We start from the raw sequence: 15740 nt of genomic DNA on the forward strand, positions 1-15740 counted from the left end.
CTGCCTTAACGCTATTAAAATATCACGGAATTAGTAACGAAAATTTAAATTTTACTCTGCAATATTTTGTTCTGCAAATAAATGCATGGAATCGTCATAATTTGATCTGCGGTTTGATTTTCGGTTGCCGGAGTCGCGAGACTTGATAAACCCTCCTGGTGCATTTAACGATGTTTTTGCGTGATATCTGTACGTAAGGGCAGAATAAAAGACTCTTTTCCTCCAAAAAAATTATAAAACTGCTTTAAAATGAATTCTGAAGAGAATTTTTCGTGGCGTTTGTACGAACGTGCGTGCGTACGTACGTATCTCGCATAACTCAAAAACGAGTAGCCTCAGAACGTTGAAATTTTGTATATAGGACTGCTATAACATGTAGATGTGCACCTCGTATTTTGGTTGCAAACGGCCGCACCAAACGTATATAAATACTATATTTATATATATATCCACTCTGTTATCCGGCACAGTGATCTCAGTTTCTTTACTCTTATATGTTTGTAAATTGTACACTTTTTGCTTTAAAAATGATTGAATTATGTTGTTCTTATCTTCCATTTAAGTTTTTATGCCTTTCGTAATTCTGGAAGCAATATATGTACAATTATCAACAATTTAAAAGCTGTTTAAGTGAGGTTAAGTTTTAAATAACATGGCAGACATATTTGTTTACATTTGAAACAGCAGAATTGTAGATATGTTGCCAATCTAGAGAGACTAAGCTTCGCAACACAAAAAGAACGCCTTCATTTATTATTACGAATTAAATCATGCTTAATCCTTTCTGGAATTTTTTCGAGGAAATAAGTGTTTAAGATTTACTTCGTAATTTTTAATGCAGATATTTTGAGTTTTTATGTATTTTTGCCTTGTTGCGAAGTGAGAACTGAATTAATTGAATGAGAAATACTAAATGGTCTATGAAAAACTGTTTCTTTTCTGTTTTGTTTGCTTAATTTCTTTCATACATTGTTTTAGCTTTATTATAGTATTTGAATAAAACATGTGGCAACGATAATTCTTCCAATGATATAAATTTTGTGCATTCAGTGTCGTTATAGTAAACAAATACAGTGAATTTTAAAGAGTGCATTTATTCTATTGTGGTTTATGTGCTATCAACGAAGTAGATTTAATTAAATCCAAACAATTTAAATGAAATTCAAGAAAAAAATGCGTATAATTTAATATTCGGTACAAGGAAGTCATGGTGTACACATCAGATTTTTTTCTATATGAGTCACATATGGGATAAACATGATTCCTTTCCCTTTGTTAGGTGCTTTGACTGGTACTGAAGAGTTAAATTATGTTTGGCAAGCAGAGAGATTAAATTCAGAAAATTTCCTTCGCTAGGTCGAAGACAATTTGTGAACAGGCTACTTGGGATTTCATCAGACCCATGAAAAGAACGACAGTTGCTTGAAAGATATAGTACCTCATCCATGACTATATGGAATTTTTCTCCATTTTTCTGTGGATATATATATGAATGAGTCGCTCAGTGTCGTGATCGATGCCTTGGCACGATTTTATTTGTTGTACTCGAATTTTCCACTTAATCATGCACCTCTGTGGATTCCAGACGCTTCGCGCTCAGTTAATCTTGCTAAAACCTTTTTCCTATTAATGAATCCTGTTGTATGGTGTAATGGAAGCACCTTGTTTCTGATAAATCTTGCAGGATGTTCAAAATTTGCATTCTTGTTTTTAGAATATGTAAACCAAGATCTAAGCTTTTCATTATTTACTAATGTTCTGTATTACATGTCAAATGTCTGCCATCAATTTCAATGGGATTGAGGTTTACGTTTTACTGGATGTTTACCGGCTAATAATACTGATTGACTGCTTAAGAAAGATTGTTGGTGACTGTTCATTTTTTTTCTATGACCAGCCAATTGCATGCGTCCGACAAATAAAAAATTTTTAGTTTTTTATCCTTCTGCTGCCCGCCACCATCTAAATGAACAGACCATGGTTTCATGTTATATCATGGTTTCATGTTCTCCAGCTATTCGTTTGATGTCGATGAAGAAGATTTTTCTTTCAAATGCTAAATTGTAGATTGTTTGGGGATATGCAGTCATGTTTGGTCGTGCAAATTGCAAGAAATATTAATAGTCTCTAGATTCTCAGCATAATCGGAATTGCAGCAAGGTCTGACGGTTTACTTCTTCCGTGAAGTTATTTTTTCATCTTAGCTGAAATTTGTTTTCTCTGTTTGGCCTTATCTTTGGCTCGTTTTCCGTATTTCGCTTTTCTCCCCCTCGGCGTGCAGATGGTTTCTTTTAATCTAAATGAAATTCACTATGAATTGCCTTAATAACTAAAAATTGACATAATTATACTGAACAGTCCTAAATAAATGGTTGTTTCTCGCTAAATATAGTGAGGGCTATTAAAAGCAAGCATATCTTTAAAAAAAAGTACAGAAGAGACCTGAAAACTAAAAAAAAAAACCATAAAAATAATAAATCTAGCGTTAAAATTCAAAAAGCGCTCCACTGTTCCGAGTCAAACCAAAGGTGAGCCTAAGTTGCCGACTGGCTGGGAAAAAAAAAAAAAAATCTAAATGCCTTGCTTCAGCTTGAAGATATAATGGCTGTGTTTTGTATATACTCGATGAATATTAATTTGAATTGTTTCATTTGTCCAGGACGGCCCAAGGTTAATTTTTTGGGTTAGCTCTTAAAAAAATAGTTACAATGCTTGTCCATTTCCCAGCAGACGTTGCTATGGGAACTAGGCAACTTCTTCAACAAGCTATCATTATATTTCTTATTTGAATACTACACCCTGCCCAGACGGCAAATGATACAGGGACTTAAGATGTTATTGATAGAGTCAGTCTGATTCTATCAGTGACTGAGTTCTTCAATTGGCCTCTTTTAGGTCTTGTATTTATAGTTGTAATCTGCTGCACTTTATTTTAACACATGTTCCTTTAAAAGGGTTCTTAGTATTTAATTATAAATCTTCTTTAAAGAGGTTTTTAAACTTGGCCTTAAAACTATTAACATCGTACTAAAATTACACAGCTGTTTTAGCGAACAACGTACCAAAACGATCCAGCGTTATATTTGAATTTGCCGTCCTCAAAAGTTGCCGCTCAGGGCAAGAACACCCCGGCTTGCCCCCCGCTAGATCCGGGACTGGCAGGCCTATGTGGCAGTTGCTGTGAACAAAATTAGGAAGTTTCTTTCTTAAAGAAAGCAAAATCTGCCACTGTTTATAACATTTATACGAAAACTGATTAAAGTCCCCCCCCTTTTTTTTTCTTAAATGATTCAAGTAGTAAAATTTTTTTTATGTGTATTTTTGTGCTGCTTGCATTTAAGAATTAGTTACTATTTAAAGTTAATTCATTATTTAAAACTATATTTTTATCATTTAAAAAGTCTTTTTAACAATGTGAAAAATTTCCTGATTTTTGAGTGTCATAGGTTGGCAAGTATGCCAATGGTTTCAAGCTTGGCCTGCATTTTGGGTAACTGGAATAAAAAGCCGGAAAAAATTGTATCAATTATCCTAAGTTCGGGCATCACAATATGGCGAAAAATTAATATTAAATGAAATTTAAAATATGAATGTGGAAAAACATTCAGGTTAAATATGCTTCAGACATCTTTGAAATGGCTGAGAAATATTTCTTAAAATCTGAATCAAGATGGTGATTAATCCAGCCTTTTTCTTGTACTGAAAATGTTAACTTTTGCAACTATAAATGTTTGTATCTTTTCCAAATTCATCTTGGGTAAATATTTTTCAAAAGAGAAATATATGTGGTAATTTCTAAAGACATTGCATTCAAATTATGTAAGTATCAATGATAAAGGATAAACATCAACATTATAATTTAGTTTATCTAAGAAATTTCTCTAATGCAAAAAGTGCGAAACAAAAAATGTAATGAAAATATTGCAAGCAAAGAAATACATTTCGAAAAATTGGCATGTGGAATATATACAGTCAAAAGTCGTTAATTCGGACACCCATAATCCAGAATTATCTATAATCCGGACCTCAAAACTTCAAACTTTCTGTGCATGCGTCAATGCGACGCATGCACATAAGGCCTTTACGGCTGAGAATATGCTTGTGCGCGTGCGCAAAATACGTTTACGAGTGCCCGTTTAATGTATAACGGACGGTATAAGCTAAGCTAAAATTATTTAATTATCTATTTCAGTTAATGTTGCAGATCGCGTTGTTCCTTAATCTTCGAATTGGATCCGGCTTATTATTTTTTGCAGACTGTTAGAGCAATTTTATAAAAGTAAGCTTGAACTTTCGATTATGTCAAATAGAATTTCTGATATATATTTATTAATGTGTAAATGATCTACAAAGCGAAAGTATGTTTCGAAGTTCATTAAACAAAAAGTGAAATTGCTACAAAAAATGGATAAAGACATATCCTTTGTTTATCTTTAACGCTGATTCTCGACACAGCATTATAGGACTTGGAACAGCTTAACTTTGTAACTGAACAAGAAATTATGTCTGTTTATAGAATTAAAGAGAATGTATTATCACATAAAAAATGAAGCAACTTAAACATACATTGAAAGAAATGTTTAATAAAGTAAATAAATAAATATTAAGCTCTTTTTTTTTTTTTTTTTTTTTTTTTTTTTTTTTTTTTTGTAAATTTTGATACCCTTTAGATCATAATTGTTCTTTATTTCATAAATTACGGTTTCATATTTTTAATTTTATAATTTCTGCATGCCATCTTACCAGATTTAAACTGATGATCTATAATCCAGAATCGAAGTCCCGACGAGTCCGGATTAACGACTTTTGACTGTATTAAAATTATCACTGGTTCTAAATTAAATATAACAATCATTTTATAATTTGTAGTTATGAAATTAATGTTACATCTCAGTTATGTTAAGATGAGTGGCAAGTTATTTGTGCTTCAGTTGTACAAGTTATTAATCTATAACAAAAGCTGACGATTTGTTAAAAATGTGTGTAATAAATTTAACTAAAAGGAAGTTGTGGTTCCGAATCGAATTTTTTAAATTTCCTGTAATTGAAAAAAAAAAAAAAAAGAAAGAAAGAAAGAAAGCCTATAAATGCTAAAAATTCCTTGTAGTTGTATTGAATTTTATTTGTTTAATTCACTTTGATTTTAGTCCGTACTTTGTTCTGCCAATTACAGTCCTTAATTTTATATGCAATATCTACTTGTCTCAAATTTTGTAATACATTTGTCCTTTTCTAATAATGTGTCTGTCAGTATTAATTATATACTTTAAAAAAACACAACATTAGAGTATGCATCCTAATTTTAGGTTTTACGACTCTTTTTTTTACTTCAGTAATTAAATTTTTTTAACCCCTGTTAATAATGTTTTTAATTGTTCAGGGTGAAGTTGCTTATATCAGAGTAAAAGAAGACTTTGGTAGTCGTTCAAGATCAAGAAGTCGAAGTTATTCTCCTCGCAGAACCCGCGGCTCTCCAACCTATTCTCCAGCCAATCGCTCACGTTCCCGATCTCATTCAAGATCGCGCTCATAAACTGTCATTCTGAAAGCTGTTTCATTTCCAAAACTGGTATCTGTATTAGATACTATTACTCTTTATTGTGTGTTAATATTTTGTCACATTCAGCACCTCAGATTAGTTTTGTATGACAATCTGTTCAATTTTTTTTTTTTTTTTTTTTTTTTTTAAAGTTGTATGACACCTCTTCATCATTGTTAGGAGGCAAACTTACAAGCGCTATAAGGCATAATATACTGTTCTTCCAAACATTTAATGTTTTAAGTTAACTCTAAATTCGAGTAAATTTTACTGACAGTTGTAAATTTAAGTGACCAAATTTTCTTTTATCAATATTAATACAGAGTGTAATAGTTCAAAATATGTGATAAAATGCTTGAACTGGACATAAAATATTTGTTTCTGTAAGAATTTTTATCAGCATCACCTTGATGGCATCCATACTAATGGCCTAGGAAAGACGTGAAATATTTGAATATTTTTAGTTATTAATTTGAAATATTTTGTGACTTATAATTCTAATTGCTAGGTTTTTTCTTTTTTAATTGTGCAGTTTTAAATGGAATGACTTTAGCTGTTTAACTTGTTTGCTCCTATTGCAGGAAAAATGAAAGTATTATGTGGCCCCATTGCTTCGGAATTTTTTAATACCACTATATGCCCAAACACTTTTTGTTATCATGTTTTAATATGCAAAAACATTTTATATCAATCTGCTTTGTCTCAAAATTGTTTATTTTTTGGCTCCATGCACACTTTTCGCCATTGTTAGAAGATCATTCCTCCCTTTCCTTTTCAAAACTTGAAAAATAAATATGTACATATCTAGGTTTAAAATATTTTTTTTAACATGTGTTATAAATTAAACCAAAAGTGTAGAAAATACTAATGAATACCAAAACTTGAAGTATTTTTTTTTTTATATTCATAAACTGATTGGTTTCTCCTCTAAAACTATGAAATTCCTTTCCCCAGTTTATACATGTAAATAAAATTAAAACAAAATACAGTGTTATTGATGGTGACCGTACTTTTTAAGAATATCTGTGTGTTCAACAAAGCAGAAAACTTAAAAGTTGAGAAGATGAATGCATATTGTTCACTGCTATTGTTCATTTTTAAATTTAAAAAAAAAAAAAAAAAAAAATGTGCTATTTTTAACATTTCTAAATTCTGTTAAGTACAAAACAGTATTCGATATTTTAATTTCATATAATAATAAATGAAATTCATAACAATATGGTAACTGCTCAAGGCATACCATTCAGTTTTTAATGGCATAATATCATTTTATGATTTTGAAATTTCAAACAAAACATCCTGTTGATTTCAAATATATACAGCAGGCAGCTGGTAGCATTTCTCTGCATTGAATTCGATGCGATGCGGGAAGCTATTGCTTGATATGATGGGAGCAAAGAAGTTAAAAAAAAAAAAGAAAGAAGAATCTAATTCTATATAACATTTTTATCTAAACCTGGCATTAAGAATTTGTTTGTATTCAGGTTGTCATTTTTGTTTTTGAATACTGACTGCTGTAAATAAATAGAGCTGCATGTATGTTTTGACTGTTGAATTGCATAAATGGTAATAATTAATCTGTTACCGTAACAGTAGTATGCTCAATATTTATCATCATGCAGAATGAATTGAAGTTTAAATAATACATGTCAAAAGTGAACTCTAGCTTTTCTTTAAAACTTTATTAAATGAGATTTATAAGTGTAAAATGCAAGTTCTATCCGGTATTCAGTTTTGTTAACTTTTATTAATGTATAATTTTTGTCATTTCATCTGTAATATTTTAGTTCAAAGTTTGTTAGAATTTAGTACAGCTAATTAATTCATATTTGCATAAGTTTTATATGTGCATTAAATTTCATTGTAAAATTTGTAAAACATTTTGTGTTCAATAAACTAATCTAAATTTCACTTATTCTCAGATTTTATCAAAATGTGGAAAACCCTGTTGATGAAATTGAAATTTGAATAAAATGGATTAAAAGGACATTAAAAGGAGCTGACATTATTTAAATGGACCCTTAAGCAAGAGCAGCGTGGAATCATTAAGGAAACCGCTAGGGTTATTTTTAAATGTAACATTGAAGGATTAAAGGAATGTAAGCAATTTACAAAGGAGAAGGACTTCTGTGCAAAACCTGGATTTTGGCGTGTCCTCTCATAACTTTGCTTAGGCTACTCGGTTGGATTTCATTTCCCAAATTGGATTATGCCATGGATAGGAGCACTGTTTAGGATTAGCTTCCCAATTTGGATCACTGTCTCATGGGAGCAAGTTGGAATTTTTCCGCTTAAGGAGATTATGGATACATAAAGACATGCTGGGAAGGATTCGTAATTCCAAATATCACAGGATAGGAAAGTGGGACAAGCATTTTTCGTCACAGGAGATGGTCTCGTGAGGATGATGCATACGTAAATTTTCTCTGGATGAACCAGGAAAGGTGGAAAGGAATTAGGTATGAATAATAAGAAATAAAACATAGAAACAAGTGTGCATGCTTGTGACATTATAAATTCCTTTCAATTTGGTTCAGTGCTTGGGCTTTTGAAATTTAATCTTCATCCTGTAAATAATAAAAGTGCTCGTGAAACTTAACATGATAAATAAGAGTAAATGAGCTAAGGCATTTTTCTTTTAATAATTATTCTTTTATTAACATCTCTTGGCAAGTGGGATGCATAAAAGCTTGTGTTGTATAATCTGTGGTGCTCATAAATTTGGTAATGCTTCTTTATTTTGTGTGTGGTAAAGAATGGTATATGATTGCACAGGATGTGACAGCTTAATTTCTAAAACTTGTTGAATATATATTATATATGTGTGTGTGTGAAACTGTGCACTGGTATGTGGAACTGTGCACTGTTATTTTCAAAGTTGGTATATCTCCACACTAACTTAAAAGCGATGTCCTCATTTTTGGCAGTAGGCACAGAATTAAATTTCCAGAATGCTGTTGAATACATATTGTGCATTTCATTATCTATAGTCTCTGTTTCTTGAGCAAAGTTTTTAATTTTGATTGTAGCTAGAAATAATTTTGAATTGAGTTAGTAAGCATGCTAATTGTTTTTCTTAGCTACAATGTTCATCACAAGAATGAGTGAGCAGCATAGACTTTGCAGAAGTCTTTTGTATGTGTGTGTGTGTGCCTAGTTCTGTAATCAAAATCAATACAGTTGTTTCTTTTTTTAATTTATTCTTCAGTCTTGAATCTTATATTTGTTAGTTTATTGGATCTTATGTCTGCCATATTGTTAACATCAACATCTGTCGTCATATTTTCAGCTGTCTGCTTTTAGAGATCTTCTGGCCCATCTCTGAATGTCTTAACCCACATAGATACACTGTACTTTATGATGCTATGAACACACCGATATCTACATTTATTCGAGTAACTTAACATTATGTGCAAAGAACGTCTATGTAAAGAAAGAAAGGTTCCATAGATGTAATGTAAACCAGTTTGTCTTCTGTGCCGCTAGAATGAAAAGGGAAAATTCGGCAAGGGATTTGGCAATAGAATCTGTTGGCGAGAATTCCCCCCTCTGTGATGTACCGGACCTGGCCGAGATTTTACTCCTCCGCAACGTGTACAGGAAATTGAGGAACAGGCGTTAAGATGAATAAGAAAATTAGGTGAAGTTTTACTTTCACTGGCTGTTGAACTTGCATTATCCATATCGCAGTTTGATGTCTGATTTTATATCTGTCAATATGGAGGGGGGGATGGAGTCACACAGCTTTAAACTCTTGATAAATGTGACCGTCGAACTTAGACTTCAGCTTTAGCGCATTTTGGTGACAGATATTTCACGCATGCACAGTTGCTTCCCTTTTCATTTGAAGGGAGCCACTTCTGCTGCTGTGAAGTTTTTCTTCTTAACAATACATATTCTTTGATTATGTGGTCATTTTGGAAATTGCAGATATTGAATTTCGATAAGTTAGTGAAACTATATAATTTTATGTGCATTTGCTTACAGTCTAGTTAATGATATTTTTGTTTGAATCAGATTGAGTGAATGGTAGTTGTATTAAATAACAGCATGATGGTTCTCCCCCTCTTAATATTACATCAGAATGAGCAAATTTATATGTATACTCAAATCTGTTTTTGTGCGATTATGCAGTCCCTATTCATTGCATAAAAACAGGTTTAAGTGTAGGAATAAAAATAGTTTTTGCAACACAATTAAAAATTTTTTTTTGCTATGTGGTGAATAGGGACCATATAATCACACAAAAACAGGTTTCAGTGTACAGTATTGCTTCAGAATTACCATTATTTATTACCACTGAAACAATTTTATGTACTTTTGCTTTATTAATTGTCAAGCTTTTATGCACTAGTTGCTAAGAAAGAAGTAACAACATGAAATACAAAGTATGTTAACCAATTATTGCCCAAGAAAAAATAAGTCATAATTTCAAGCAGTTATTAATTATTACACTTTAATGCTTTTCCACCCTGTTTTAAATGGTGAATGATTATGATATTAAATTTATTATGTCTTAAGTGAAGAATATCATAATCAATTGTTCTTTTCTATTATCTACCTAAGGTTTCCTGCATCGGATCACTTGCTAATGTACAGAGCAGTAATATTAAGGATTGGATGCATGGATTCCTCCTGGACACGTGGAGTGGATCTTGGAGGATGGATATTCATATGTATTTAACATATATTTGTAGGGGGCAGGTATTTTTCTGTATTGTAGGAAATGTTTTGGGACTTCCATCCCTCTCAAAGAGAAAGGAATGTAAACTATATAAATTCTTAAATATTTTGTGTTCATACTACTTTTCGATTATGTACTGGCATTATTTTTCTGGTTTCTTAAAATTGCCAAAACTAAGCTGGTAATGTGTTCTCATAAAACAAACTGAAAATTAAAAAAAAGAAAAAATGGTTTTATAATCTTTTAGATGAAAGCTTCCTGATGTAAACTAATGAAAAGGTAAAAATAGCATTGTGTACCTGCAAGTTTTATCCAAGTACATTGTTAATTCTTATTTTTTAATAATAATTACACATCAGAATTTTTTTGTTCCATGCTGATTTAAAACTATTTGCCAATATTTATTTATTTATTTTTTAAAGTTCTCAAAGGAAATAAAATTTGGTAGCTAGTTCTAAAATCCCATGTTATTTTTTTTTTTACTACAGTTACTATAAACATTCTTTTTAGAGAGCAATACACTCTGCAGATCTGATTAAATATAAATATGTTTTAAAAAAATAATTTTTTCCTTTGCAAAAATATTTTCTATATTCAGTTAAGTGTAGAATATTGCTTGAATGTAACTGTTTTGCATTATTATGTTGGTCTCGAAGTGCACAGTTTAACTTTGTTGTGCTCTTGACCTTGCAGGTCTCGAGACCACTTATGCCTTTTTCCCCTAAGAATGTGTAGAAGATATCCCATAGCTCTTGCTTCTGACTATCATACAGTAGAACTTAATAGCATATTGCTAATGCATTTTAATGTTGTTTCCAAGGTAGAGGGATGATTGCAAAAAAAAAAAAAAAATTATCACTTTGGTGATGTCATCATATGAGAGATTTATGCATAAAACATCCGTTCCTGCAATCTTTTATCTTTCCATATAGTGCTGTATAATACATTTGGAATTACAAAATATTTTTTCCATGCAATTCAAATCTTCGTCTGCTTTTTGAAATTCTTTAGTGGTCAAAATTTCATTTTTTTTTTTTTATCTTTATAATATATAAACAATACTCATTTTCCCCCCTTGTAGACTGAAATTTTAATGAGTGGAAGTCTCTTTATTAATGCATTATGCTTAAAAACATGGATGGGGGGGAAATATGTATCCTTAGAATTTAAAGGGTTTATTTATTTCTTTTTTCCCTCTTTTAACTTGTAGTTGGAAAAGGTAAGTATTCCATAGGTGGGTGTAGATTTTATGTGATATTTAAGTTTTTTCTTGATATTTGAGTAGAAAATAAAATCTGAATCCTTTTATCCTTGTCCTGGTGTGTTTTTGTTCTAAAACTGTAGTCTGAATGAGTAATTTCTTACTTTAAAATCTAATCAAGTATTTCTAATTAGGATGCATAAATTTTCAGCAGATTGCATATGAATAATTAATTTAGTAATACAGTTAATCCATAAATGATAGAAACATCATACTTTGAGTTTTTCATATTTGCAAAATTTCATGTTAAATATCAGTGTTAAAAAAAAAAAAAAAAAAAAAAAAAAAAAAAAAAAAAAAAAACTTCGAAGTGCTTAACTCATCAAATTCATCCTATTTTCTGAATAGTTTTAAGTTTAGGTATTATAACAGTTTTTATATTTCTTTAGTGAATGTGTATAGTATGAGAACAAAGTATGTTTAAAAATGATTTTTATCAGAAACCATTTGGTATAAATGCAAGTCATTACTTTATATGTCATGATTTATTAATCAGACTAATACAAGCTTTTGCATGAACATAATTATGTATTGGTTTACATTTGAGTTTGAAATCAGTTTCTGTTCAATTATAAATAATTATTTAAATGAAATTATACTAGAAAGTAATTAATATTACCAAATTTAAAACTTTATACTGAAATTAAGTAAAACTCTTTAATTAAAAAATAATTAAACTCTGAAACATAATTTTCAATTTCCAGTAGTTCATTTTGCGAACTGCATTTGAAGATACGAAGTACTTAGTTTGTGCATTGAAGCAGTATTGAGGTTTTTGAACATATGAGCTTGTAAATGGCAATTAATGAAAGTGGTGAATATGATTATCTTAAAAGTTTACTTCAGGTATAATCTTTATCGATACATTTGTCTTTGTCTGTTGCCAGCTCTGCCGTTTGGTCACAAAATTAAGGAACTGGTCTACACCTCAAAGTAAATAGGTGTTCTTATTACAGACTAGGCCAGGGAAATGGTTGAAATATACACTCTAAAAAAAATAATATAAGCTCTAAAAAAGGTTAAGGAAAGTGAAATTTCTCTAAAAAGTCAACGAAGTAGGGAAGTATGCTGATTAATTCTCTCGAATAGTAAATAGGTTAAGTAATAATCATTAAACCAAAATTGCCCATCTTGAAAGCAAATTAGTTATTGTAATGTTTTTGATTTTATCAACTTAATAGCTTTCATGCCTATTAATGAGCTATTCACCTTTCTGTTTAGAAATGTGACTGTTCAATCATCACCCTTTGTAGAATTACCACATGTAAAACTAAATAGCATGGTTCAGAAGTCATTACATTGTGTGATTGTGCATTATAATTGTTATATTATTACATATTAACTGAATCTGGTTAATTAGCTCATTAGTTTTACAAGGGTATATCAAAAGGTTCTTGGATTAGTTCTGTTGATAAAAAAACATATTACTTAAAAAACTTTGAACATTTCTTTTGAAATAATCACCTTATACAGGCTTTTATTGGAATGCGATCTCAAAATCATTTTTGTAAGCACTCGTGGATGTCTTGGCAATCCATGATGTGATATTCTTTCTGCTCAGGAATTCACAAAGACAAATTTGATAGCAGTATGCCCTATGTTCTTTTCTGATGTTAGGATTGTCTGCACGGACCTGTTCAAACCACTGCAGTGCCTGTAGTTAATACTGATCATTCTCCATTACCTGCATGCACAAGTTCCTGAACTCGTTCCTCATTTTTTAGGGTGATGTTGATGGAAGGTCTTCCAGATTGCCCATCAAAGGGTGTTTCAGCACTTCTGAAGTACCTGTGCCTTTCGAAACATTACGTACAACTCATTGCTTCATTGTCATAAACATGCAAGTGCATGGTCAGTGTTTCTGTAGCCTATTTGCCCATTTAACACAGAATTTCACATTGGCTTTTGTTCATGATGTAATAATCGTGGACTACTATGTCCATGTAATTACAGAAATACTACTGCAGCAACTGTTGACACTCCCATAGTGTTGTCTTTTGCTACACTGCTTTATCAAGACTAAAAGTCACTGTAGCTGCAAGTGCAGACCTGTTTTGCGTCTTGTTGGTTTGCTACAGAGCTAATCCAAGAATTTTTTAATGTAACCATGTGCTTTAAAATGCTGCAGCATTATGTTTATTATAAATGATCTCATATTTTAAATTTCTTTGCAGAATAAGCATGCTCCCCCCTTCCGAGTGATTAAAAACCTTACCAAGCTTTTTTTTTTTTTTATTTAAATTTATTTGATCTAGATGATTATTTTATATATTTTTCTTACATATGCTTCAAGGTAATGAGTAAGCTAGATTAGAATTTTTTAAATGTTTTTGATTAATTTAATGTATTTTATAATTATTGCACATTATTCAATTATGATATTTAATTTGATAAACGATATCATCACATTTGGTCAGAGAAATCATTCAACTAGGTCAGGGAAATTAAAGGTTGAATTTCAGTAGGAACCCTGCAGATGCAAATTTTCACAAATTTTTATGTTGGTAACTCAACCAATATCAGCAAGTACACAGTTACAGCACATACTGCCAGCTCAAGCTTTAGAACTGGAATTTTACTGATTTGTGGTAACCGACTCTGTGACTGAAACATAATCATGAGATTGTGGGCCCATCTAACCCAGTTAAGTGAGAACTCCTTGTGAATTGTGTTAGGATTTGCAAGTTCATCCAGAGTGGTTTTTTTTTTTTTTTTTTTTTTTTTTTGTTTTGTTTTAGTTGACTTTGTTTGTGTTGCACATGTAATTATCCACATTATTTTGTATTCTTTAATTTGAAGAGATGCTTCCTTTTACACAGTAGGCCATAAATTATATATCGTTCTGTCTTGTTAACATAAAATCGGCTATTTTATGTACTGAGGCTTCCATTATTTATACTTGTCATGCTTACTTGCACTTTACTGAGATCAGATGTGATAACTTTCTTCACTGCCACTACAGTATTGCGTATTTTCTGGCAGTTTTTTAGTTTCTGATGCTGCATTTTCAATTTATACTTTTTTTTTTTAATCTAATTGTTTTCATTATGTTTTCTGCCATCTATCTATTCATATGGAAAATAAAAATGTTGCTGCGATATTTTTTTTTTTCTGTTTATGTGGAAATCTCCTTACAGTGTTTTAAAAACTTTGAATCTGCATTTTGGAATACTTTAAAAATAAAAGAAACTTCTTTATTATTTGTTTATCAAAGTTATGTAAAGAAAAATAATATATGTGTAAGCCTGACTTTTGAATGATTAAAAGAAAATATTTATTTCTTATTAATGCCACAAAAAAGTTCCTAAATGTCATAAATTTTCTATTAATGATATCAGAACTGTGAAATTAAACACATATTTTTATTTGCCTAAATTTGAGAACTTAAATTGCCATATATCATTCCAAGTGCTCAGAATCAGCTATTTGTCACATTCCAAGGACTTAGCCAAATGTTAAAGAAAATATAAGTAATTCTGCTCTGGGAGTGAAAATTGTTTGTAATGTTTGGAAATATCTAAAGTAATGAGTAGCAAAACTGATGGCAGATTTGTGAAGACTGAAGAAACAAGGAAAGTTGTTACACCTGTGAAAAGTCTTGCATTTAGAATCAAGAAAGACCAAGCTGACCAAGATTTGTTGTTTATTGAGTACAACATTTCATTCATTTTCCTTTATTTAATACTTGGTAATCATTAAGTTTTAGAGTTTAGTCCATTAGATAGATTAACTCTGAAATCTAAATGTTAGTATAAACTAGTTCACATTGTAGATAATATTTTTTATGGCTACTGTTATGTAATATGTAGCATTTCAGATAGGTGATACTATGCATTAAATTCACAATAAAGTTTAAATGACTTTTGTTATTTTTTTAATTAGATATTTAAAAATATTTTTTGTACTTAGAGTAGAAGTTTCGTGAAACAGTACGCTATTTACCCATTCCAATTACGCTCATTCATTGCAAAAGTATGTTTGTATTTATAAACAGACTTATACCAAGCATTATAAAAAATTCTAAAGTTATTTAATAAACAGAACTTGTGATTTCTGTCAGTAGATGCTGTATCTTTTTCTGCATGAAAAATATACATGCTCATGTTAATGTTAATTTCCAGTCTTGAATATTATACAATTCAATCGGTTCCTAAATTAAAACTTTGGCTCATTTTCCCTAAAAAGTTCATGATAGTTATTGAAGGTGAAAACATGTTATACAAAAGCTGATGTGTACACCACATGACTTCCTTGTG

At 30.7% G+C, this 15740-nt stretch overlaps 1 protein-coding gene across 3 annotated transcripts in view; it reads left to right on the forward strand.

Moving 5' to 3' along the window:
• Window positions 1–15367, forward strand: part of SF2 (splicing factor 2) — a 29254-nt gene extending 13887 nt beyond the window's left edge. Inside the window, exons 4-6 of one of the 3 annotated variants that reach the window (XR_004758124.2) lie at window positions 5381–5569; window positions 7462–7998; window positions 10106–15367. Coding sequence is in view for 2 of the 3 variants with exons in the window: in XM_035358993.2 (XP_035214884.1) it covers window positions 5381–5533 (153 nt within the window). In the remaining variant the exon portion in view is untranslated. The other 2 variants (XM_035358993.2, XM_035358992.2) reach the window with 2 other exon arrangements.
• The last annotated feature ends 373 nt before the right edge of the window (window positions 15368–15740 follow it).

The sequence above is a fragment of the Stegodyphus dumicola genome, chromosome 6 (genome assembly GCF_044657685.1).
Source record: "Stegodyphus dumicola isolate Sdum_Otavi_A_Nest chromosome 6, ASM4465768v1".
Taxonomy (NCBI): Eukaryota; Metazoa; Arthropoda; class Arachnida; order Araneae; family Eresidae; genus Stegodyphus; species Stegodyphus dumicola.